Source organism: Artemia franciscana, chromosome 7, assembly GCF_032884065.1.
Source record: "Artemia franciscana chromosome 7, ASM3288406v1, whole genome shotgun sequence".
Classification (NCBI taxonomy): domain Eukaryota; kingdom Metazoa; phylum Arthropoda; class Branchiopoda; order Anostraca; family Artemiidae; genus Artemia; species Artemia franciscana.
In genome coordinates, this window is record NC_088869.1 from 35,679,047 (window position 1) to 35,707,015 (window position 27,969).

General features: G+C 33.8%; 2 protein-coding genes across 51 annotated transcripts in view; one reads left to right on the forward strand and one right to left on the reverse strand.

Moving 5' to 3' along the window:
• LOC136029207 (DNA repair protein RAD51 homolog 4-like) overlaps positions 1–19,108 on the forward strand; it is a 53,061-nt gene extending 33,953 nt beyond the window's left edge. Inside the window, exons 2-6 of the mRNA XM_065707358.1 lie at positions 3,017–3,170; positions 6,335–6,453; positions 12,541–12,778; positions 15,543–15,753; positions 18,737–19,108. Of these exons, the coding sequence (XP_065563430.1) occupies positions 3,021–3,170; positions 6,335–6,453; positions 12,541–12,778; positions 15,543–15,753; positions 18,737–19,086 (1,068 nt within the window). The 5' untranslated portion in view covers positions 3,017–3,020 and the 3' untranslated portion in view covers positions 19,087–19,108. The remainder of the gene's footprint in view (positions 1–3,016; positions 3,171–6,334; positions 6,454–12,540; positions 12,779–15,542; positions 15,754–18,736) is intronic.
• An 884-nt stretch (positions 19,109–19,992) lies between these two features.
• The window catches only part of LOC136029210 (cell adhesion molecule Dscam1-like), a 204,323-nt gene continuing 196,346 nt past the window's right edge, over positions 19,993–27,969 (reverse strand). For 49 of the 50 annotated variants that reach the window (XM_065707384.1, XM_065707382.1, XM_065707397.1 and 46 more), the window contains 2 exons: positions 27,354–27,420; positions 19,993–21,283 (listed from right to left, as the gene is read on the reverse strand). In XM_065707384.1, the coding sequence (XP_065563456.1) occupies positions 21,220–21,283; positions 27,354–27,420 (131 nt within the window). In that variant the 3' untranslated portion in view covers positions 19,993–21,219. The remainder of the gene's footprint in view (positions 21,284–27,353; positions 27,421–27,969) is intronic. The other variant, XM_065707410.1, reaches the window with a different exon arrangement.

Here is a 27,969-nt window from a genome sequence, read left to right on the forward strand (position 1 = left end):
ATAACTGAGAAATACTAACGTTAAGTGAAAAACTCAATGGCAAAGTAAGACCAAACATGTCTGCCTTTTTCATTAAAAGTTCTAATGAACAAAGGCTAGTTATAATTTGTAAAATTAGGGTTATTGTCCCCAACACTTTTTTTTTGGGGGGGGGGTCGTGTTGACCCTTCAGGCATACATATTAGATCTTTCAACTTTTCTAAACAAAATAGTTATTTCAAAATTTTGATCAGGAGCGATTGGAGGATTGCCGATCGTCCTCTAGTTACTTTTGATCTTGAAAAGGACTATATATATATATATATATATAGCGATTGGAGGATCGCCGATTGTCATCTAGTTACTTTTGATCATGAAAAGGACAATATATGTATATATATATATATATATATATATATATATATATATATATATATTGATGTATTTGAACATCCCCTGTTGACAGAAGGACAAACACTTGGTTTTAAAATTAAGTGCTTGCATTTATGTCTTCCTTGGCCATTTTAACCCGAATAGGACCAAAAGGCTACTGAGTATAAATTCCGTTTTAGCCACTTGATTCAGAAATATCGAAAAGCTACCAATGTAGTCTTACAGCTTTAGAGACTGGAATTCTGCAAGGTCGCCCATTTGTCCCTTACCGTTATATTGTCCACACAAAATAAACAGTTTTTATAGACAATTATTTTATGGCTCATTTTGGGGGATATAGTTGGAAACCAACTATTATACAGAAGCCCAAGGAATCTTTCCGTTTGGGGTGGCTAGTGATTCAAAAAGTGTATTTTCAAGACAAATTTTTCAACTGACAGCAAGAAGTCATTTGGGTAAATAGGAAGGGAGAGAGGAGAATTTCCCCTTCCCCGAGGAAAATTTTTGGACTGAGTCTGCAGCTTGGGTGTTCGAGGGTAACAGCTCTTCTCTAATCGCAGAAACTGCTTTAATATAACATGTGTGAAGGATGACGTGGGAAATGCAAAAAGAAATTACTTGAACATAGACAATGAATCCTAAGAAGGGTGCAGTCTCCCTGACACTTAAGGGACCCCTGGATCAAACACGTAGTGGGTACGAGCTGTGGGCCTGAGCCCAAACTCAGTTTGGCGAGTCCGCCTGTAGTTATGATAATAGCTAGAGCGAACTGCCAGTATTAAGTGACATGTCATTAAACATCGAGCTCTAAAAAACAAATTTTTGACAACAAAATATAAAGCACCGACAAAATTTGATTTTTATCCTGATTCTGAATTTGCAAAATTCAATTTAATTTTCCACGTCTGAAGTTATTAGCATAAGAACATTTGTATGGTTTTAGAAAGTTAGGGATGCATATTCCAAAAATGGGTGCGATATTTATGTCAACGTAGACGTTTCCAAGAATTCTAAGGCTACTAGGCTACTATCTACAAAAATATGGAGTCTTTGGCACCCAACTATTCAGAGGAGGGGGAGTAGTAAATTTTTAAGTAGTGGAGGGATGTCTCAGAACTCAAACGACGCATGTTTAGGCCCATTTTTTTTTATTCCATGAGGGGTTTCAGATGAGTGTGGGTGGAGGATCTAACCTCTGGTTCCTTTCACATGGGGGAAAAATCTTGGACTAAGCATGTAAGATGGATGCTGAGAAGGTGTGAGCTCTTCTCTCATTGTAAAACGATAGTTTTTAACGGAAATGTTCATTTTCAAATGCGAAACCATCGTGATAAAAGATGAACCTATGCATAAAGAATGGAGGTTGGATCTCTTCTTGTTACTAAAATATCGCTTATTCAGTGAAATTCTACTTTATTTTAAAAAGTAAATACGCCCTAAACAAGTCCATTTACTCTAAGTATTGCTATTCAAAACATAAGCTTTATTGTAAAAGCCGAGGTTTGAGTTGGGTAGAAACCACGTACCCCCTCTATATTTAGAATGACCTTGAATATGTTCTTAGAAAATCATAATTCAAATTTTGAAAAGGTCATTTTTCAGACAATGGTCAAGAGCAATTAAAACCGGAAATGAGCATAATTATCTTGTATGTGGGGGTGTCTGTCTCCTCCTTAGCCCCGCTCTTTATACTTAAGTTTGAACCCCGATTTTCAACAACAAATGTTCTAACACTAGAGCAATGTGATCTAAAAATGTAAAAGAAACCGCAATGCCTCGAGAATAAAAGAGGTTATTTGTCTCTACTTTAATAATAAAATTCTCAGTTCAAATTTTTTGAAAGACAGTCGGGAAACAAAACGCTGCCAATAGCCGAATGGCTACATTTGATACATTCAAAAATGCTTTCAGGTAAGTACCAGTAAATCTCTTGTTTTCAAACTGGGAGGTCGCAACTTCTATTATGCAAGATAATTTCTGTTGGTTGAAGGTTCAAGGTCGATCTTTATTTTCATTTGAAGTACTTGTATCTTTAATTTTGTTCAGAAACACGAGTTCAATATTTGGATTAGAAGGCAGCTCATGAAGTATGACTTAAGACAGTTCATCAAGTTTGGAACCAATAGACAGCTTGTTGACAGTGACAGTGTTTAACAGTTTTTATTTTACTCCTAAAAGTACTGCCCGTTATGAGTAGACTCCAGAAGGACAAACTATAAAATGTGACTCACATATATTCTTAGCTAGACATCATTACTCAGTCATAATCATTATTGACTAATCATAATTTCCTCTGAAGGAACCAGAATGAGTGAAAGGTTCTGAAGGAACCTTTCGAATGTCACAACGTACTGTGCTCTTTACAGGTTTTTGGTCTTCATGGGTCAAATGATTAGTCCTCCTTCCCTGCAGGAGTATAAAGTACTTAAGTACGTAGTTTCAATGCGTAACATTTAATTTACTATGGACATAGCTGACTTTGTCCCCATTTCACTGTTCTGATACGTTGGACTAGTATCTTTAAAGCAACAGTAACCTGAGTCCATGGGTCTTTTAATGCCATGCGTTTGTTTGTCTGATTTTTGCTTATGAAAATGCCGTATCGACAATTCATTTCTTTCAATTTTCTTTCCTCGTTTTTCAGGGTGATGGACATAGTTGAAGATGAAATACTTCAGTTTGTCGAAGATTCTGTTAGGGAAAAAATTTCTACTGCTGGAAAAATCTGGCATAGCCTGAGTCACTTTTTAGAAGTCGAATCAGAAGTAGCCATGAAGCAAATTGGATTATCATACAAGGTGAATTTCCTAAATTTGTAGTCTTTTGGCTTATACCATTTTAATTCGGTTTTTTTTAAGTGGAATATTCAGAACTTTTATTTTTCTTAATTGCCTACTATTTTTCTTGTCACTAGAAATTCAAACTTTAGCTCTTACTATTTTTATGATGCTAATGTTTATTGTACAGAACATATACAAATGGCTCAACTGATTTAGTTCTCCTATATGTTATCTATATAAAGACCAGCAATTAGCAGGATCAGTGTTAATGTAAAGCTAACATTTTAGGATTCTACTTACCAGCTAGTTGTAAAGTTGATAGATAGATGGAATGGCATTGAGAAATAGTTTCCAAGGTAGCAGAATATTCTTAGGGAGGAAAGTTATAAAAGAAGTTGGGAGTCTTAGGGAAAAGCCTTAAGCTTGATTGAAGAGAAGGGGTTCTGGTAAAAAGTTTCTGCATAATTGTGAGAACAAGGGGGAAGTAAGGGAAGTAGAGAAGGCATTAAATAACGGATAAAGGGTTTGTAAAGTGGAGGCATAAGATAAAATCGTAGGGTATCTGAAGGATGCTTCCAGGTGGCATAATAGTAAGATATTCTATTGGCATGTTGACAAATCAATGGGAAGTAGTCAGCCTTGACTAGCTCCTAAAAAGATCGCGACAGAGCCTTAATTAGCGAAAAAGAGAGGGATAAGCAGAGATGGTCAGAATATTTTGAAAGTTGTAAAATGTAATTAAATTGCCGAAGGGTATATAGAAAATAATGAGAAATTCTTAATAATAGGCTATGTCTATAAGTTTGTGGGACGTCAGATGCAGGGTACCGAATCTATCCTGCCAAGTGAATCTTTTTGTCTCTTTCCATAGTAGGCTCCAATAAGATCGTAACCAATGTTTAGGATCATCATGGTTCTGTTTCTATTTATAATACGAATAATTAAGAAGTACTTATTTTTGTGGACTTCAATAGTTCATCATGGCTGCAAAGACTATTGAGAGGGTTGGAGGCTCCAGCCTGTCCGTGGGGGCCAACGAACCGAGCGATTTGAGCTTGGTGGCAAAGCCGTGTGTTCAATAGCCAAGAGCATCGTGAAGCGAGTCCTTTTTGCGTAGTCTTGATGATTTCGAAGTAAAAGAAGATTTATTAATTAATGACGAGATAGAGACAATAACAAAAGAATAAAAAAAACAATGGTACTTGGAAAGCTTCCCCCCGAAGAAAAACTCGATATGACGATCTTTCTTTTACTTTCTTATATAAAAAAACTTTTCACCTTTATCTCATAATTCCTCGTTACCACTTATTTTCTTTCTTTTTTTTTAGCATTTACTTTTTGTTTTTTTTTTGCTTTTACTAGATTTAAATCTCTCAAAAATGAAGGGATTTCGTAAAAATCCATCCAGAACTATTACCGTAACAGAGTCCAAATATAATAGTAGCTCAAAATTTTGTTGTCGTCTGATTTTGGCAGCAACTGCAGTTGCCTCCAAAATAATGACAAGTTGCTCTGCCAGAGAGGATTTTTTGGGAAAGGCTCAAGGTGCATTTCTGTCCTTGTATTTGTGTTATGGCAAAAGTTATTTAATCAGGGATAAAATCACACAAAAAGACACAATTTTTGTAGACTCTTTAGATCCATCCCCTAAGGACTTATGCAGATGGGATTGCTAATAAATTGATGAACATTTTGAATGTAATCGAGATAAAAAAAAAAAAGAACTGAGTCAAAACATAGGCGTGGCTTCAAAATTATACTTCTTTATCTGATAATAAAAATCTGATAGGTGACTTTTAAATATTGTTTAAGAATGGCTTACTGCACATTGAGCCTTCGACGGGCATCATATCTGTGCATCAGTTAGGTGGTTTTGGGACGAATTCATACCAGAAGGGAAACTTTTAGGCTTCTTTAGTCAGAGAATATACGCATGCACATATCCTTTCACTCAAGTTTTGAAAGGCAAATTTTCTGGGGTCAATTTTGCAGAGGCATATTTTTCTGGGTGGCAAGTTTTCCTGGAAAAAGTTTGCCATCTGTAAGATCTTCAGAGGAAAGTCCTCGTTAGGGATAAATTTTCCCAGGGCGAGTTTTCTGGAGTTTATGGCTGAGTTTTCCTTTTACGGGAAAGCGATAAGGTTTCATGTCCTAATAAAAGGGTTTTTGAAACATATTGTGGATAAAGTTAGAGATAAGTTACTAAGAGTTACAAATATGGTTTTTAGTAAAGGGGAAGCACATAGTGGCTATTGAAAAAACTTCATTTAAACCCTTTTTATAAGAAATTATCAAGAGTGAACTTAGTAAGTAATTAGGTATCTGCTTGATTTCGCTAGGAAGCAATTCCTTTGCATAATGTTTCCTATAGTATATGAAAAGATGTAAATTAATATTTGACAGAAGAACAGTGTGGTTAGTTTAAAGATAAAGAGAGCATACTCTGACCAATTTTTAATCTTCAGAATAATCATTAAACAATTTCGGAATCAAAAAAGCCCTTTAGTCATGGGTTTTATGTAATAGATTAAGGAGACATGGTTGGTTCAACTGATAAGAAACCTTTAAGTGAATGTCCTATTCTTTTACTGCACACCAGGTAATATGCTGAAGAGAATACTGCTGTGAGCGAGAATAATATCCCTACGATTAAAGTCAGAAGTAAGGCTAGTAGCAGTTGCGGAGAAAGGTTGAGGAAAATATACTAGATGTGTTTTAGAAGAATTTTTTCGGAATAGTTTTAGAGAATCGTTTGAATGACTCTATATCAAAATATAAGTTCTATAAAAAAAAATGCGACTCAATCTTTCTTTCTAGGAGTCTAATGAAAATTAACGTTGAGATGGATTGGTCATGTTTTAGATATGGTTTTCAAAATATTTATTTTCGTCAATCCGTTGTGGGCGCCCTAGAATTACACCTCTTGCCCCTGCATTAAATATTTACACTTTGTCTAACTGTAAGTATTTATAGGAAAATTTTTGCAGTTGAATGTTTTATTCATCTAATACTAAAATTGACTGATCAAACAATGCTATGGATGGCCTAAACGTTAAAATTTAACTAGAAAAGAATTTCAGTTTGATTTTTTTTTCCATTCTGTCTCACCCATTAAATTTATTTTGAGTCTTTTTCTCATTGTATTGATTGTCTTTTTAGAATTAATAAGATTTTTTTCTTAGGAGTATCAACAAATAATGAGGAACATTCAAAAGAAGAATCATGTCAGAGGTATTAATGCCGCAACTCATTTGGTAACAAACGAAAAAAAGTTCAAAAGAATCTCTTCGGGTTTTGAGCTGTAAGTACAGCTGAAGCTTGCATTTTTTTTTTATTTGCTATAATAATAATGGTAATTTTTGATTTCAAAGATTTTTAATCTTTGAAGATTTTGAATTTTTCGCATACGAAAACTTATTCATTTGACGCTAATGATTTTATTTGGAAATAAGTTGTTTGCAATACGTATAGGATTACCAAACAATAACAGAAGCCCTTTTTAAAATTTATCACATGCTATTATACAAATAATATTTAATAGTAAGGCTTCAAAAGCTTGCTGCATCTAAATAAAATATAGCACAAATACTCATATCAGGAGGTTTGTGTATACTGTCTACTAGGTTGCAGTGATCACTGCAACCATCATACGCGAAGTATACTCTTTTTCTGAAATCGGATGATTTTCTTATTTTCAATGAAATTCCTCAGGTTTTGACAATAGAAGCCCTGTGCTCAAATATTAGGCATATACAGTAAAAGTCTGCAGCGTCTAAATCAGGAGATTTTTATATATTCTTTACTAGGGTTGCAGCTTTAACCTAATAAAAACCTTAGAAAAAAAGTAATTTCTATCACAAAATATGGACACTTTGGTCATTAAGAATTTCTTAATTGTACTGACAGTCGTAAAAAAATAGAATAACTACAAAGCTATTAAATAATTTTAGCCTAAAACATACCTTGTGTAGGTTTCTTTTAAAATCGAGGAAAAACATCCCACGCCCGCCTCTAATAGGAAATAGAATAAAGCTAATTTAACCGAAAACGTCTTAGAATAAAATAGTATTTTTACACTTAAATGAAACCATCTCCAAATAACTTTTGCCATATCTTGCAGCCATAATGAGTTATTAGCAGTATTTCTTGCCAAAAATTTCCTTATGTAAGTTTAGAATTGTTGCTCACAATATATTGTTTTTGAAAATAGAAAACATTGCTTTTTCCGGTGTTGTACTAAGGTCGACACACGTTTTCTCCAATTTTCCTTCTCATTTAGGAAAAAAAACTTATGTTTAGCTTATTGTGTTTTCTTAATAAAAAGAGCATCTTCACTTAAAGAAGTTGAAGAATGGAGCCAAGACAAGTTAATGCGCTTAGTTAAATTTAGAGAAAGTTCTCCACTGTTACAGCTCTTTTGTGCATTTGATTGGATTGAATTCAAGTAACCACTATAAATAAATAAATAAATGAAGTTAAAAAGAACTTTTTAAAATGATAAATTGATTCAAATTTGAACAACCAAACATTACTATGAATGATGTAAATTTAAAACAAACATGAATTAGATATTAAAATTGCAATATATTATAATAAATTCAAACTATAAACTATAATATACTACCGTAAGTAAATGTTGGGCTACTGCTCCCTCAAGCGTCTAAACCCTAGTGTCATTTTTGCTTCACTGAAAATTGTAAACTACCCTGTCAACTCATCAAGTATACAGAATAGAAGCAAGCATTTTTTTTTTCGAATTAATATGTTTGTGGCTTGTAATTTAGATTTAATACTTTAAAAAGATCCTTTTTTATCCCTTTTTTTCTTTTGATTCTATTTTGTTCGTAAGTATATTAAATTGATGCTTTGCAATCTTTTTAATTTGCAAATTATAAAAATTTTGCTAAGAGATTTTTCTTACTTTAGAAAGGAGTAGATTTTAAGCGACGAGATTATTGATGATTATTGTTGACTATTAGGTCTCTGAAATTAAATTATTTGTTTCGGACATGCTTATGTACAAATCCAACAAGAAATGCCTGGGTATTTGAACAGTATTTAGTTTCTTAACGGTACTATGAAAAATATACGTCTGTGATATGCATTTGAAAAGAGGCACTTGCTCTTTTTGAAAAATTATAAGGGATGTTTAAAACCCAAGACCGATGCTTTCTAACAGTAATATGCATAGTTAAAAATTTAAACTTCACATAAAAATAACAATCGTTTAATACGTCCTACCGCTGACATCTCTTATTTTTAAAATATTGCCCGGAATATACGGTTTAGTCCACATATTTGGGTATGGACAACATTAGATATGGTTCGTCACTTAATTTAGTGAAAATCAAACAGTCAAACATTTACTCAAACAGTCTTGAGTCTTTTTCAATCTCTGAGGCTCCACGGGCCTTCTTTTTCTCGTTAGTCATACAGAACACTCTTGAGAAGATCCGAGCATAAATAGTATTCTAGACACAAACTTCTACGATAGCTTGTAATGGAATGGACTAAAAACTAGTAGTTATTGAGATTTGCTTAAAATCTGGTAGGCAAGTACATAAATCTGTGAAAATTGTCCCAAAACATCAGGCCGCTGAACTTTATAGTTAAAGGGCCGGTAAGCTTCATAGTTTTATGCTTTGGGGTAGATCTAATTTCGAAATTTTGATGCTTGATTTTGCCTAGACCAAATTAAACCCTGGGAGAGGTCTCTGAGACTGTACCTATGTACCCACTAACTTCCGAGTAAACTCGGGTAGTTTTGTATGAAAATTAGGTAGGATTCTGAATTTGCCTCCGCCCCTAAAAATCCGTTTTCTCTCACCCATTGGTCCAAAGTACTGACCCTATAAGCTTCAAATGCATCTGAAACCCTCTTGTAGAAAGTCCATTGAAGGAACTTATGCCTCTGAAAATTATAATTATTATATCCTATTCGCCCAAGATAGAAGATTAGTTGTAAGCTGACCAGAGAAAAAAAACCTACCAATTTGTGAAAACTTGACAGTCATTTTGGGGGTGGAGGGGTCACAATCAATCAATCAATCAATCAATCAATCAATCAATCAATTTATTAATACTAAAGAAAACTATTACAAAAGTGAATCAGTGAATCACTGAATCACAGTGATTCAGTGATTCAGTGCTTGTGATCAGTGAATCACAAGCAGCCCACTCTATGCCTCCAATCATACAGATTGAAAATTGACACAATGTAGGAAATCGGCACTTTGATGTACCTCTTCGTTACGTAAAAGGGGTACTAGACCTTTGAATTCTGTTTGAATGACCAAACAAATAGTGGAAAAAAAACAAACACGCACACATGACCGTTTTTTGGATAAATGTAAAATCCCATAGGACCATCTCCTTTTTAATTGATTACTACCATCATGGTTGCATTTTTGGTACACCTCCCTGTTTTTCACAGTCCTCAGCAGTACTGGAAGGGGCAGTCAAAAAAGTTCCCCTCTAACTTTTGGGAGGCCATCTTCATAGGTGAGAGTCATTAATTTTTTTTTCAAAGGCTACTTTGGGCTGACTTGTGTGGAGACCTGTCTCTGTGTGGCATGCTCCTCTCATTGCCTTGATCTTGCTGGCTATTAGTCGCATCATCGATTATATTTTGCACTGGCTAGGAAGCAGATCAAATAGATATCCTCCTAAAACCACTCCCGTATCGTTAGGGACAAGTACCAGCAGAGCATTCAGGAATTGAAAAAACAAGGAGGGTGAGAGAATGCATCCTCTAAGGACACCTGTAGAGGTAGAAAATTCATCAGAAGTCCTTCACCAGTTAGCACCATGCTTCTTACTTTCTCGTACATACTCTTCATAATATTATAATATCATATGGAATTCTGTAGTAAGCCAAGATATGCCAGAGACCAACTCACGAAATCAGGTCGAATGCTTGTTTGAAAGCGATAGACAGTTGGTACAGCTCTTTGCCAAATTCCAAATACAGCCTTATGATGTGTTTGATAATAAAGATTTTGTTGATGATTAATCTGTTCAAACGGAATCCATCTTGATACTCGGAACTAAGATTATATGTTTTGTGATATTTCTTAATGCGATTTAGTAGTATGTTGCTAAGGGATTTAGCGGGTTGGCAAGGAAGCGATACGAGTCTGTAATTGTCACAATTACTTTTAGATCCTTTCTTGTGCAAGGAGACTCCAACAGATTTCGACCAGGACTCCAATTAGTTTTTCTTTCCTGCACAGCTGTTACTATTCTATAGTACGGATCAATGACGAAGTCAGATTCTACTTTGAGCAATTCTAGTTGAATATCGTGAATTCTGACTGCTTGATAGGACTTAAGGGATTTCAATTTGGCTTTTACATTTCACCTTAGAAGAGGTGGGGATTGTTTCTAATTATTTTTATTTTCTGCTGGGAACTCCTGAAAACTTAAGGATCTGGGTTTACTATGAGACTTATTCTTTCCTGGAAGTGTTCTTTCCAACAATATCGAATTCTATTACGACTGGTAATTTTGTACCCATTTTCACACGAGAGATCCAGGTACTTTGTATCTTTATAGTTTGTTTGCTCTATAGCGCGTTTGAACATGAGGTGTCACTTTTTGACACTGTTTAGGTGATTTAAACCTCTTTTCTAAATTCACAGTTTTTTTTTTCTTTATACTTATACTTGTATAATGTCTGATTCTGTCCTACTTGAACTAATATATCTAGGATTTTAAGCTATCTAAAACATTACAGTGAAAAAGTATTTGAGAAGTTTTTCAAGAAATGCAGTGAATTTCAGGGAAGTCGTATATCGTAGGACGTTACTCTTTTTATAAGCTTGGCTATTATTCGACACTTTTCTATACAAAAGGTACTTCTTCAGGATTAGAGGCTTTCTGTATAATCAATGTTTTAGCTGCCGTAATTCAACAGGGGCAAAACAGTACAAGTTTGACGGTGAACAGAAAACTAAATATGCGCTCCGGATTATTTTTATAAATTATTAACGCTTTGTCGGTAAATGGGCAAATTTTTTTTCTCGTTTTTATGCCTAAACTGCAAATATATTTGAGTCTGTAAACAGACGCTCCAATATTTCAAGTAACTTCTTACCTGTAAAGAAAAAGTTTGAGGGAAAGTGAAAAAGCAGCAAACATTTTTTTTTGTCCCGCTCCATATAATAGATACAGTTTTGTGATTATGTTTCTAGTCCTTGAGAGTTTTTCCCACTGTAAACATAGATATTTTCATGTCCCAGTAACGTTTTATAGTAAAAATTAAAATAAAAAATATATAAGCGTGAACAGGTAAAGTTATTCTGTTCTGATTATGCTCTATTGCTGTAAGGCAAGGCCACAACTTTATTTTCGTTCTTTTAAGGAAAGAAAAACAAAAAAGGGGCTAAGTGTTAGATAAGTAAATTTGATCCTAGTTGACAAGATGAAAGGGTGACTTCAGACAGTAAGAGTATACAAGTCGAAAGACTTGTCTTTCGCAATATGTCCACTGATTGAGACTGGTTTAACTACATTGCGTCTTCTATTATTGCTGCATGTTAGTCAAACTGTCAAGTCACCTGAGGCCGACTAGTTGGTAAACTCTTTCTGTATCCTTTCCTGTTCAATCTTTCTGATTTGATAACCCCCATCAAAATTGTTAAGGGTTCCAACTGATTTTTATAATTTCATCCCAGCGTAACCAGTGACGTCCTGGCTGTCTCCTCAATTATTTCGTTGAAAATGTCTAGCGTATCATCCTCTCCTCTAAACAATGTGTGATACTTTGTGACCCATGTTGAATGGCTCCTAGAGATATTTTTACATATTTTTGATTCTTTTTTAGATATTTCCGAATAAATTTTACAACTTCAGATAGTTGAACTTCAGAAGTTGAGTAATAGACAGTTGAGATTAAATAAGTTTTTATCTGAAACGTACATGGTATGCACAAATTTTTTTCACAACACTCTCTGAACAAAAATGGCAACTATAAATCAGTATTTGGGGTGGCTCATCCAAGATATAATGTCATGATACTAAATTAATTTTATGTTGATGGGGTTAGTAGGAAAATTTGTCTTAGCCTTTCTTTCGTCAACTTTTATAAGAAGTCGTCTCGGTAAAAATGAAATTTCCACGCTTGACTTTCCGTAACTTAAGTTTCCCAGGAATTTTCTTAAGAAGCCAAAATGAAATTCTAACAGGTTTCTGTTAGCACCCAAATGTCAGAGAACCTAGAATAATATATACTTCTATAGAAAAGTGCAAGTGTAATTGCCAACGCTGTCTATTAAAATAATTGGAATTAGATAGTTGATTATAGATTCAGAGGTTTATTTGTTACAAAAAAGAAATTAGTGTAAATTTTTAATCAATGAAAAAATGAATGCATAGTATTTATCTGCAGGCTAGATAATTTTCTTGACACCCGAGGAAAAGGATTTTTGCCAGGTGAAATCTATGAAATTTGCGGGCCTCCTGATTCAGGTAAATCAACATTTTGTCACTTTCTAACGGCAAGAATATCATTATTCAACAAGAAAAATGTCCTATATATTGACACAAAAGGAGATTTTTATGGAACCACTGTCATGGAGCTATTGTTGAAGATGACACCAGATGAGGTAACTGCTGAACACGAAAATGTGAGTATTTAAACGAAGTACTTCATATAAATACACATGCATTTTGTTACAAGTAAAAAGAATGCAAATAATTCTGATTATTATTGATATATAGATATAATTTTTTGCCCTGCTCGCTTGTGGGGACCTTTGCTAAAAAAATCCCTCGAATGAGCCCTCCTCCGAAGTTTATATGATAATCTCTCCCATTCGAAAGGGCTTGAAGAAATAGTCCTTGGGATTTGTTTTGCTTTTTCTAACTCAACACTAATGTGTTGACTCTGAAAAACACAAGGAACGTCCACGAGGGTGTCCCTAGTAAAGCTGGCAGTTAGGGTAAAATTAGTCTTGGCGTTCCCTTCCCTGAAAATTTGTAATGATAAACGCAATTGCAACAAAAAATTTGGCCTTGTTACCCCCAGGGTTGGTACTGCCAGGGTGGGCGTGAAAACTTTTTTCGGTTGCTCCCACTTTTGAACGGCCCTGTTTTCCATCTCATAACAGTTTAAAGGGGCGACGCTGCTTATAAGCCGCCAAGTCACTCATATCACTCAGTTCACTCAAGTCACTCAGGTTGGTAGTGATATTTTCATAATGAGGAAGGATCCACAAATTCATTGATTACTATACAGAGCAGCAGCTAGGGGGACAAAGCTGGGGTGCACTCCCCCAAGGGATAGCATCTTTTTGGGCACTATTAAGATAAACGTTATTTATTAATCATAGGCTGGGTATAGAGCAGAAAAGCTAACAGCATTCCAGGAGACCAATTGAAGCGTTCGGATTTATATGAACGCGGATGGGAACAAAGGTACTTTAAATTTTATGTGAAGGAGATACGAAGTGACTAAAAGATGTCTTCTTCAACCTGCCTAAAAATTTTTATACGATAATCCCTATGAAACTTCAGATAGGACGAAGGGCTTGACAAAAGAGTATCCTTATATAACTATGTAACTTTCAATTAAATTATCTAACTTATCTTATATAGCGTTTGAATTAAACTATATAACTTTTCATTATATTAACTTTCAATTAGATTGAAAGTTAAAAACGTAAGTATTCGAAGATTTGTTTTTCCCTGTAGAATTAATTAGTTTTATGAATTTCGTCCTTTTCGTTGTTGATGTTTTGTCAAATAAAACCACATTGTTCGAAACACATATCGTTTTCATGAGGCGAAAGTGCAAATGACGTTTTGGCCTTTAGGGTGATAATTTTACTATTGTATCTTACACTTTTATTATCTTATTCGTGATTTCTGTTCGTTTTAAGTTTAAATTGATTATTCATTTGAATTTCTTTTTTTTACTCATCCATTCATTCATAGTAGTATTGGAAATCTTTAGGTTTAATGTAATCATTCGCTTTAGTTTCTGTTTGCTCTAGGTTTTATTTACTCATTTAAGCAATTTCTGCTTGTTTTAAACACTGAATTATCTTATGATTTTAAGATCAGTAAAGAGTTGAATTTAACTACGAATGTTACGCGTATTTTTCCAAGCCGAGGAAGGTTAATCGTCTGTTCTTTTTTTTACATATTTGTTTATATTAGAGTAATGAAAGATAGTTTGTTTTTAGAACTTCGAATATTACACAGTTAAAAAGCATATTCATTCCGTAAACAGTTTTGGAGATCAGCCAGAATCAAGTAAGGCGTTCTTGGAGTGGTGTTCCGTGCTTTAGCTAACGGAGAATTTCTTTTTTTTTGCAATATAATTGCGCAGATCGAGAAAGAAAGGGAGCAGGAGACTGACATTGAATCCTGGCGCTGAATCACCTAACTATGTCCAGGGCCGGGTTAAAAACTTTGACACTTCTAGGCCCAAGCGTTTTTGCCGCTCCGTTTTGTCGAAGATTTTTGGGAAAATTTCCTAGAAATCGAAGACATGACAGCATCGAACAGAACGCAACTGGTTTGCCAAAAGTAATGCAAGAGAGAGCTGATACCGAACTCTCAGCTCCCATTCATGGGAGACATCTGACAGTTTATAAGTCACCACGGAATTCCTATGTTGTTTTAAAATCACTTTTCTGTGACTAGGCAGCTTGGCGGCAGAGGGCATAAGACACTTCGGTTAATCTAGGCCTGACTATGCTTCTGTTACCATAGCAAGACAAATTCGAATTGACAAAAAGTCACTGTTGTAAATTCTTTCTTTGCATTAAACATATATTTATCTGAAGCTATAAAAGGGGCTGTTCAATTAGAAGATGCATCCATATGGAGGCCATTTTCATAATAATTTGCACAGGGGATGAGCTTTGCAGGGACTACCTTCTCATGGAAGGAAGTTTGCCTTTTGGGCAAGGTTTCCAGAAGTAAGGTTTCCAGTGGAGAGTTTGCCTAAAATCATTTTTAAATTATCTTCACGCAAATTAATTGTTGCAAAACTGCTGACACTATTGATGTGAGAATTATAAAGATAAACAAATCTAATTTAAGTATGAAATCAAGGTAACACCTATTCAAAATTAAAAGAAACTGTAGAATACCGCTATATTATAAAAAAGCGATTGTACGAAAATCAATTGAAGCCTGTCTTACTGAAGCTAAAATGATTTAGCACCTGATGATGAATATTCTGAAGTAGAATACGGGCCATTGTTGATTTGGAAATATACCAAAGAGCCAACTTGCTGCTTCTACTATTTGTTTTGCTTTATTTCTTGCGTTTTGGGATAAATATACTGTTTTTTTTAATACTATAAAGAAGGATATAATAATAAAGACTTAATTATTTATATCCATTTTCTTTTATCCATATTTTTTACACCCGCGCAGGAAGTGGTGAAGTGTATTAAGCACAGAATACGGTCAATCACTGCATCTTCACCTGAATCCGCTGTTTCTGTTTTTCATGAAATTTACAAAAGTGCGAAAGAAGAGAGTAAGACGAACCCCGAAGAGAAGAAGTGGATAAATGACCTTGGTTTTATTATCCTTGATAACATTACAACTCTAGCTAGTTTTGAGATTTCGGATAAAGATATTGGTAAGTTTAGTAGTAGATACTTATAATGAAGCGTGTATTTTCATATTGGCTCTAACCTGGGGCCTAGTCTAGCGGCTTGAAGTAAATTCTCAAAAGTTTTCAAATTAGCAAAATAATTATAAATAATGCATATATACTCATTTTTATTGAGTAGTTTTGTATAATAATGAATAATTCAATCAGACAAAGGAAAATATTAAGCATAAAGAAGGGAGCTCGGGGAATTCGTTTTTTTTTTTGAATTTTCAAAATGTGTCTTGGCAACAATCACTTCAGAAAAACATTGCTTCGCGATCTAAGATTTTGTGGTCCCATATTTTACCTGGTGCGTATTCGATCCATATCTGATGCAAAAGATCCTTATTCTTTATTATTTTGTAGTATTGTGTGTGCTAGTTTTGAATCCCCTTACTTTACTTTCTACTGAAAGCCAGAAGTAGTTTGGTACGCATTTTCTTTGCTTAAATCTCTGCTAACCGGGGTAAATCCAATCAGCTTGGTCTTGACTTGCTTTATTCTAGTTTTTGCACACCCTCGATGTTTTAAGCGGTTCCCAGGAAAAAGTCTTTTGTCTGCATAGAGGACGTTTTAAATACTATACTGCTACAACGTTGCTTTAGTAAGACTAAAATGATAAACCAACTTTGCATTAGAAACACTCATCTGAAGCTATAAAGTATAGTGGATGCTGTGATGAAAATTCGGGCCCTTCATTTAGTTTCGATGAGCCTGTGTTTCCTTTTCTTTTAGTTTTCCTTCTTTCTTTGTTTTTCCAAGTTCAAGTCCTTAATTTGTACTTTTTAATTTCCTATTCTCTAAAGAGTTTCTTTTTTACTTCTTTTGGGTGATATAATTAGGGGAAAATGAATAAGCGAACAGTAATATAGAAAAATTAAACATTTTTCCCTACAGTTGATTACTATATAAACTATACCTGGCAATCTTCTCTTTTAATTTCCTCCTTTTTTGTGCAGATTTAAACGGTTCGGTCATTGAACAGCAAGTGTAATTAAGGCAATATGCACTCAAGAAAAGTTAGCAAGTTGCCAAAGTTTTGCGATACCTATCTGATTAATCCATAAATATTTGAATTATATTGTTTGAACCGTATTATTGGGTATTATAGAAAGGTTTGGACAAAAATCGCAGTTGCCAAAACAATTGACTATATACAGTTAAATTACGGCTCATATGGAATATGACATTCAGAGCATCATAATCTTTGTTTTTCTCCTTAATACTGTTTCTCCTATGCATTATTTCTATTCCCACGGGTCTCATCATATAGAATGTACAATCATAGAAATTTTGAGGAGGTTTCCGTCGATCGAAAGTTCTGAGATCTATTGTCCTGTTTAGGTGGCAAAACTGATCAAAATGTAACCAACTCTCCCTTTGTACCTCCGGTGCATCGTATGACACCAGGTGAAAATTTTCAGTTATCTTTTTAATCAGAAAGGTAAGGATGTTCAAGCAATGTATCTCCGGGGAGAAAATTATAACTGTAGCCCCAGATGCAAGCACACTAACTATGAAAATAGCTGATTTCAAGACAAAGACTTTGCATTTACATTCTAACGGAAAGAAGGACATGTTACATCTTGTAGGAATCAAAATCTTGCAAGGCATTTTCGTCCGTGTAATGCTTCCTCGGTCCAAAGTAGGGTCCTTCGGTCTGAGCAAATAAGTATTGTTTTACCGCCCCCTAGAATGCTAGTCTCTTTTGTGCTTATATTTACAGCAATTAGTTTAGATTCGTTGTTAACATCTGCTAAACATTTTCCTAAATTTGCAAGGAAACTCGGTATCCAGTTCTTTCAAATGTATGGAAAATTAATAGGCTAAACAAAATTTTCAGTTTAAACAATCTTTTTAGTTTTCAGTAAAGCACACGAATTACCAAACCCTTTTGATTTTACGGGGATAGTAACACCATACATGTCTATGATAATGAACATTTTTCTTCTGTTTAAGTGTGACTTCCATTTTGTATAAGTTTCTTCTCGTTTTAGGTTTCAATTTTCGTTCATAATAATTTCTATTCGTCTTAGGTTTGACTACTTATGTAATTAAATGTTTCCTCCTTGAGTTTTATTTTTATTTTTCGTGAAAAACTTCATTTAAACGAAAAAGTTTTTAAGTAATACCACTTTTGAAGAAAATATAACTCTGTTAAGCAAGACCGTACCAACTCTCCTAACTTTGGACTATTAGTTATATATATGTATATATATATATATATATATATATATATATATATATATATATATATATATATATATATATATATATATATATATGTATATATATATATATATATATATAAACAGAATCAAGATGTACAGAAATATGTATTCATTTATTGACGAAATTAATCAGACAGTTGACACTTCAAGAGTAGGTATGAAATTGTAGAAGTAATTGAAAATTTCCCTAAACGATTTGCTGAAAATGTGTGATGGTGTAAATGGTAATTTTAGACGAAGACATGCCTACCTCAGTGAGCAAGAAAATAAGAGAGATTGTTAAATTTATGCAATCAGTCGCAGAACTACTTCTTCACCTGAGGACCTGTTCCTGGAGAACCTTCAAATGTTCCAAAGCTACCTTACATGGATTATCTGCTCCAGTCGCACACTGATTCTAGTCAGTCGTACACCTATTCTATGAGATTCTTAAGCTGGATACAATTTACTTAATTCCTTGTGCATATAGGGGTATTTAGGACCTTAATCTAATTACTAGTTTATTTGTGGATATATAAGTTTGAAAATATGCTTAATAATAACTGAAATAATCTTTTAGGTATTTTATCCAGTTTTTAAATTCCGGAAAATTGCAAATACAAGACACAAACTACCCCAAAGACGCCAGATATAGGGTTGTCTGCTTGTATTTGTGGACAGAATTAAAGAACACGAGAGTGGAAATTTTTAATCCTCTTTCCTTAGAAAAAAAAAAAAAAAAAACTTTTTTACTTTAGAAAGTGGAGGACAGATTTTGCGAATTGGTTCTATGCTTCGGAAGCTGACCGACGTTTTACTCGTTCCAATTATGATTGTTAATCGAAATGCTGACATCGACGCAGAAGCCGAAGTACGTTTAGCAGATACTACTCAAACAAATCAGCCGGGAACAAGTACGCCTGATTTAAGTTCGATAGAGATTCGTAACAAGTTGTACTTCACAGAAGCTGGTAGGATATGGGACGGTTTAGTTGATCACAGAATGGATTTTAGAGCTGACAGAAGCTCCAGGTCTACTTGTATTACGCTAAAGAAAAGTGCATATCGTCCATGTAAATCTTCCTGTGTCGTAAACTTATTTGATTAAATGATTTTCAAAAACCTGACAATTTTTTCAGGCTTTATGTACTTTTTTAAGTCTTTAAAACACTGTTCTGTCGAGAGCCCAGTTGGGCTATCATGCCCAACTCACAAAGGTGAGTATTACGTGGCAAAGAAAGGCTTGGTAAAGCAATCAATTATTTAATTTGGTTAACGATAATACAAGGGGTGGGATTAAAGCGAATCTGTGATGAACGAGCTTTTCATGTGGTAAAGCAAATAGGTTTTAGCGTCACAACACTAGAACGGTGCGAGTTCGGAATGTCATATCCTAAAAGATCTAAAGCCGAACTCGACAGCCATGACAAAACAAAGAAAAGAATCTGAAAGTGACAAACGGTTCTATGGCTAGTAGAGCCATACTGGCTTTTACTGGTCATAGACTCGTTTGTCACTTTCAGATTCTTTTCGTTGTTTTGTAAATCCCTAAAACTAGGAATTGACACAAAAAAACGCCTTTGCTATCGATTATAATAAGATTTTTTGAAGTTTATTTGACTCAGCCCACAATAAAATATGCTTACTTACATCTTTTCTTGTACTAAAACACCAAAAAGTAACAGGATATCCTTAAGGTTTTGCAGACTTTTAGATTTTGGAAACGACAATACCTCTTTATGTCTTTTCTCCCTTTTTTTGGACTTCTTCAATTGTTCCTGTCTCAGTTTTTTTTTCACCATTAATGCAGTTGCTTATTTTAGTCAAAATTTAAAACAAGAAGACGCACACACACAAATGTAAGTACTAAATACAAAAGCGGTTCTGAGAATGATTTCCAGACAACAGTCTGAGTAGTTGCACCGCATTTTTTTTCTTTTTTATTTATTTCTTTTCGCACAATAATGACAGATGATATTACTGCGATTGAATAAAAATAAAGATTATCTACATGTAGTCTTTTTTTGTATATTTTATTGAAGCAAAAAAAAATAATAATAAAAAGGAAAAGAATATAAGCACTTGATTACAGAGATTGCTGGGTAAATATAAATTGCAGATAAAACCATAAGTTTTAATACATCTAATCAATGACTAGGAGTAGCAAGAAAAATCATAGTACACATAAATCCTATACTACATATATAGGCTTCTAAACTAACCTACTACACACTTTGATCATACGTACACTTATAGTTAAAGTGTAGTATTCAGCACCTAAATTAGAGATTCTAATCAATAGTCGTGAAAGTAGCGAGACATAACTTTCATACTGTCAAGAAAAAATCTGTATAATTTAAAAAAGTCACAAATTTAAATCTCAAGGAAAGCGATTTTTTGATTGTTTTTGGACACTGTTATCATATTGTAAATATAGATGATCTCACATGCCTTTCTGGTTGAAGCATAGTTTGTTATTTTATTATCCTTGTTATTTTATCATATATATAACTTCTTGTTAATCATAGTAAAAAAAGGGGATTCGAATCTACTGAAAGTTTTGTCATTATACCCGATGGCAGTTAAGGAGCGATTAAACTGTTGATTCGAATTACAAATTCCCTTCCATCATCCAAGTCTACGGTTTCAAATTCAGGAAAAAAACATGAGGGAGTTCATTCATCTAATTATTTTTTGTGTAAAAGATACAGACGTTGTTTACATCTAGAGTTTTCTTTAATATAATTTTACTAGGATCTTCTAAATTTCACTGGGACTAAGTCGAATTCCAATAGGATTATCAACTTGTCACACGGTTAGAATTTTATGCAATGAAATAAAATTTGCCTTTATTAATTAAAGGGAAAATTTCAATAGAATCAGTAACTTGTCACAGGCTTAGAATGTTATGAATGTAAATAAAATTTGCCTTTTTTAAATTAAATTAGGTAATTTTTCTTAACACTTATTATCAATAGAAATTTTACAAAAGTTTTATTACTTTCATAATCAAAATACTTCGTAATCACACTGACATCTTTCGCCAAAAATTTTTTTTTTGCCCAAAATCGAAAACGTTATTGAGCAATACAATACATTTACCACTGCCATGATAAACACTAATGAACATCAAAAGCGTAATATAGTAAGATAGAAAGTAAATATAATCAAATCACGATTCAAAAGCTAAAATAACTGAGTATATAAACCAGTTTGTAGGTCAAGGGCCAACCCATTTCGTTCAGACGTTGACAGTGTCGTACATAGCAGTCAAACCATTACCGACGTGGTTACTTGCCTCATTTCTAAAAATACAAGGAGTAATAAATAAAATTGTGTACGTAAATGAAAAGAAATAGCTCCGTCTAGTAGAAAGGACTTATCTAGAGGCGTCTTTAAACCATCTTCGAATTAAAACTATTTTGTTTCATTTGACTAATTTAACCGAAGTCAACCATATACAATAAGAAAGATGCTGTGCACCTTTTCATTATATCTAGCTTAGGTACCCACCATCCACGATTACTGCATACATGAGCCTGTAAGTACTACAGTAAACTTATATGCTATCTTTATCAAGAATTTGGGAGACAGACCTTTTTTCAAGCAATAAATTTTAGCCTCTTTGCTTCATCCAACAACTTTCAACATTACCAGAATTAAGAAACATAAAAGTTCATAAAATGGATGTTTGTCAACACAGAAGGTACACGATTGAAAGCTTAGGGAACAAATGTAAAGCCATAATTAGAGGTCTAAAAGGTATCTTGATGTCAGTACCTTCACTCGTCTTCCCACCACGGCAAAAGCTATCTTTGGGCAACGTCATTCGGTCAATGTGAGTGAAACTATCAACAGCATGTCTTTGCTTAAACAAAGAATTGTTTAAGGTTATCATAAAATCTCGTCTTTTCTAATGCTCTTCTTGAGGGATTTGAAAGATTCCATGAAAGTAGTTCCTAACTGAAAGGCTCAAATTTGACTCCGAAACCGGTTGGAATTTCGGAAATACTGTGTTTCCAATTCAGAGTCTACTTAGAAAAGTAGACTTCAAGCTAAACTTGGACATTTCAAGAGACATTGCATAGAGTGGACATATTTATGGGAATCGTTCTACACTTATAAGTAGGGAGCGGTAGAGGCACAGCTAAAGACACATTCTCCGACACATTTCAGCTGCATTAATGCATTACCATGTTCCTAAATAGTACATATTTTAGCTGTGCTCGGGCTCTCAGAACTCTTGCTAACAACTTGCTAACAAAGACACAATAAGCAACTAAGTGTCCATAGGTATATTTTCGAATTTTTATTCAAGTTTTATACTTTTTATTTTAGTTAAATCACTTCTTCAGCTATACTGTTCGGTTACATTCCATGACCTTCTTCGTCTCTTTATTAAAATAGCAGATCCAGGGGAATGATTAAAATCTAAAAGTAGTATTTGAGTGGAAAGTATTTAAACCATAGTGATCTCAACAGAGACCGTGATAAAGTCAAAATGAGTGAGATACTGGATCTTGTGATCCATAGGTTTAATAATACACCCTCTAACTTGCAAACCTCCGACAACAGATTCTGCCTCGCATCTTCTAAAATATCTACTATGTTAAACTGATGCATATTACTCAGTATTTTTAGTTTTATTTATAAATAATTTCATTTAGGTTTATTTTCATTCACCTGGTCGGGGCACATTTTCAAGTTTAAGAAGTTTGAGGATGGCTTAGGACAGATACTGTCGGAATTATTGCTTGCAAATTATACCCTGAAACCTAAACTTATATAGCAAAGGTGAGCTTAACACTATTTCCATTATTCGAGAAATAGGAGTGAGGAGCAGTCATTTCAATCTCTGACCATGCGTCAAATGACTTGGAAACAAGGTTGACGTATGAAAAAGTCTATAGAAAATACATACTTCCCGAGCAATCTTCTTGCAATTTGATTACATAAATTTAAGAAGAAATTTTCTTCGGATGAATTGCGCCCAACCCTACCGAATACCCCCCCCCCCCAACTCTACCGAAAATAGAAATTTTCCGTAATTCTAGTTGAATGCCCCTAATGATATATCAAAAGTGCTTAGAGAGAGATTAATGAACAGTTCAGGACCGAATTTAGCCCTTCTTTAGCGAAATACCCAAAAAGAAAAAACAAAATAAAACAATTTAAACAAAATGAATCAAATATCTAAACAAAGGGAAGCGCTTTCAAACTGCAACCAATTAGATACAAAGGGGCGTTCAAAAATGAAAAGAACTGAAAACAAATAAAGATAAAACTTACATAAAAAAAGGCTTGCATTTTCTTTTTATTCTTATAAACATACTCGTGACACAAAAGATCAATCTAGAGGCTCATTCTAAGAACAACACAATCCGATAGGCTAAGCAAAAAAGAATGTTATGATTTGGTCGTGGGTAGAACGTATAACAATGGAAATTCAGTAATTTTAGTAAAAGGGTATCTCAATTCAAAAAAAAAACCAAACGTGCAAGAACAAGAATATGGTTTATAAGTTGAGTAGCTCCCTTTATCAGTATATTTCACTCTGCAGAATTAATTTAGGAGTCAAGCAAACTAAGTGCAATTACCATTTCAAGCTTGTTACCAAATACCAGCTAAACCAAGCATGCATTTTAAATATGGTTTTCAAGTATACTTACGAGTTCCTACTGTGAGCAAAAAAGAAAAAAAAATAGACTTGTTAGAACAGTTCATTATAAAAAAAAAAAAAAAAACTATGCCCTTTTATACTGAAAGAAATGTATATTTCTTTACAGAATATCCCCTGCAATTCCGGATTTTTATATATTAAATTTCAAGCTTGTAAAAATAAAGTACTTAGCTAATTTGAGACCCTCTGACAACAACATAGGTCAAATACGAAAAATAAAATAAACACAAAAAATGAAAGGTTTTTGACCGATAAATGCAAATGAATAGTATAAACAAACCAGACTGTAAGACCATCGTAGAAATGACAAACTATTTTGTGGGTTTTCTTTTTCGGAATAGACAAGAATTCAAATAAAGCCGAGAAACTGAAACCCTCCCCCTTTGAGGAAAAAATAAAAATCCATGAAACTGCAATATCCGAAGAAAAATTATACTTTCCTGTCAAATATACCTAAGAGCATCCAATTTTTTTACGAGCATTCTTTTATATCTTTTTATATGCTATTATATAGCCCTCTTTACACATTCCCGTAATTAATAGAACCTATTTTTTAAACGTGAGCCTATTATTTTTTAGGTTATCTGCTTACTTTGAAAAATACAAACTTAGCTGAAAAGTATACGTGCACTCTTTATTTTTTCATTCATCGGAAGTATTTTAGAAATTGGTAATGTTTACGATTGATATACATATATTTTTTATAATTAGCAAAAAATGAACAATCTACAAAACCAAAGAAAAGAAAAGTCTTCATGTTCATAATTGGACATTGCTAATTTTTCTCCGTCTCCATTCGGGTAAACCTAGAGCCGTGATTCCCAAAGTGGGTGTGCAATGTGGGTGTGTCATCCCGGTTGGGTATGACACTTTTCTAGTGGGCCATGAAAAACAGTTTTCCATGTGAATGACGTCAGATTCATATGCTTTTAAAAAGTAAAAAGAAGATACATGATATTACTACAATAGCGTCATGCATTGCATAAAATGTGTCATGTACGGACAATATTGGCATAAAATATGCCTAGAGGACGACCCCCAGATATACCAAGTTAATGGCTTTTTAAGCTTCCTTAAGGTAAATGCACGTAAGATTTTGAATAATAAAATTTAAATACTTTGAGGGGAAGCATCAGGATTTAAAAAATGACTAGGTGGGGCACGGCACAAAATTGGTTGGGAACCACTTCCCTGGAGCAAAGTAAATTCATGGAAGGAAATGTCAACTTGTGCAGAATCAGCCATTTTACAAATTTAATTATTTTCGTTGCAAGTAGCCGTTTTTAATTTTCGTAGTTGACAATAAGATAAGAAGCTAACTGTCGGTACTTTCGCGTTCTTCGGACACCCCAAGCCTCATTCTTTCATACGTGAGCGGTAAATTCTGTTTTCGTCAACAGGGGAACTAAAGCCTAAGAAGTGATGCAAGCAAGAACTACTCCAAATATTACACCAAGATTTCGGCAGAATACAAATAAGAGGTAACCCGTAAAGGTTTTTTTAATCATAATGCGCTCAATCCAAATAGAATAAATATTAACTAATGGTAAATATATTTGTCCAATTACCTACGGGGAGAATACTGAAAAAGATCCAGTTTGATCATGTTCGCAGAAGTTTTCCTTTGCTCTGAAAATATTTGATTTATTTTTGGCTTGGAAAGAAGAGAGCCAAGGCCTCCCTAACCTTTCCACAAAACTTAAATAAAAATTCTTACCACTCCAAAATTTGAAAATGTATGCTTTTCAAAGAGCTATCAATACATTTTTCAATATTTCTTTCCCATTTAATAAAGTCTTGGGTTTTCTTACAATATTATGCAGCTTCTCTAATCCATTTACAGGTAGACTTGAAGGACAATTTCGAGTTTCAAAAATGTATACTTGGGAAGAAATTGTATGAATTATTTATGCAAGTTTTTTTTTCTCGGTACACGGTTTCACCCTTCTGCTTATTATAGATTAACTCATTGGTTTTTTTTTTTGTCCTTTGTTTTTATTATTTTTTCTCTTCTATTTTTTTTTTGTTAGTAGCACACCCTCGCAAGCGACGTTTTTGGTGTGCTACCGATTGATTTTGTCTCTTTTATTTCTTTTGGATAATAAATTAATGCTAGTACTAAAAGAAATGAAACATTTGAAAGTTTCAATAGCCGACACAGTAATAGTAAAATCTAGTATTCGAACTAATTATTTTAAACAGTCCTTTGTAGGTAATACGACAATTGGATACTATTCTGCGGAAAGCATCGATTGGCAAATAGTTCGTAACTAGGTCACAATACCTAGCATATAATTAGATTGAAATCCCTTTTCGGACAAATATATCTTAGCTCCTTTAATTTACAAAACCTTTCTCTCACCATAAGAAGAATTAAGAAGGGCAACACCTATCAGAACTTTCGGTAATCTAATAGAAAAAAAACATCTTTTATTCTTTTAACAATATCGTGAAATATATTGTTAGCCAACAGCCCTCCATTTCAATAGAAACATAAGGTAAATTATATTTATTCCTTGAAAATGTCCAAAATTTGGCAGATTAAAACGCACCTGTCGTCTAAAGTAACGGACAATAACCGATACCAGCGATGACCAAAAAAACATATGCTATGCTTGTATACGTATATTAATGCTTTGAAAACACTATTAAAAGAATTAAAACGTAATAGCTTTGATTTAAAACTATTCTGCCTCATTTTGCTGTTAAAAATCAAGATTTACTGATACAGAATCTTACTACCGGTTATCTTTAATATTTAAAAATAGATTAGGGTTAAATGACTGTAGTCAAACCATAGTAGACCTAATTTTATAATTTATGGAAGGAGTAGTGATTACCACTCTGCTTACTGAAAACTTGTTTTCAGGCCATCCGTATCCAACACGGAGTTTGACACGGGTTAAACAGATTATTGTTTTGAGTGCTGTGTTCAACACAGGAGAATGTCTTCTCAGAACCCCTGTTCAACCATGATATTATAGGGCGTTACAATTTTGAGGCACCCGTAAGATGAAAACGCTTTTAAATTTTGCTGAGTTAAATACAGAGAACCTGAAAATGTTCCGTTTTTCTAACAGCTGGGATTATGTTTCTTTTATTTATTTATTTTACACTCCCATGGTAACCCTTACCCATCTCCCGATTATGAGGCCTTAAAGCGTTGCTATTTCCAAGAACCCAATTCTAGTTCAAACAGTTATCTTCTTATTCTCATTTTTTTTTATCTTCCCAAAAAAACCTGCCCTTGGCAATTCTACTCTTTGTATTTTCACTCATCATCTTTATTGGAACTTATGAATGCTAGTTGAATTTTTTTAGGGTTTTAGTTTTTGTTCTACTTTTTGTTTTTTTTGGAAGGGGGTGAGTTTTACTCGTATAAGTACCTCCTTGAGTATGCTTTTAATTTTTATTGTTCTTTTTAATAAAATCCTCAAGATATCAGTTATTATTAAAATAGGAGAAATAATTAGAGCTGATAAAGAAGAAGGAAGAAAAAAAAAACACGAAAAACTGGGCAAGCAAAGTCCATACTGTGGAACTGAAATAATATCCGTATTCTGGCATTTTCGCTTGTTTTGTAGATACAGGCAAGAATGGAGGTACAGAAATTAAAGAGGTAGAGAAGGACAAGCTGTTATTATGATAAGTGGCTCAATCCAATCACCGTCTAATCTCTACTTCTTTATACTCACTTTTCAATCAATTTCCTCATTTCTTCGGTTGTCAAAGCATCACGAGATCCAGGTTTCATAAGACCACCTACTCAATCCGTAAGCAAAAAGAGAAAGAAAACCTACATCAGTTTACTTGTATGCATAACAAAGAAGGTGTATGGATTTGAACTTTATAAGTAGGATAATACAAAACCGTTGTGCGATATATTTTCTCAAGTTGAGAATCAAAGATCATTAGTCCAATTCAAATTCAAATCATTTTCTACTATTACAAGCGTGCGCACTTTTTAAGCAAAAATTTCACCGTCAGAGATAATCCATTAAGAAAGCGTTTAAAAACGCCTTTATTGTTTCTCTTTTACGTTGTTTTTTTTTAACCGGAGCAGCTGAATTTCTGACAAGGCAAATATCATGTTCATATTAATCCGCATTTACAAGCTCTGCTTTCCGCAGGGGGTTATTACTTTATTGCATACAATTAATTGAATACAACAGTAATAAAAACAACGAAATGAAAAAAAAAATCTTAATACTATTTTAGCTTTCGTTGTGCATTTTCCACTCCCAGAGATTTTTTTTGTTTGGTCAGATAAACTACAGTTTTCAAACTAGATTTTCACATGAAGGCCACTAT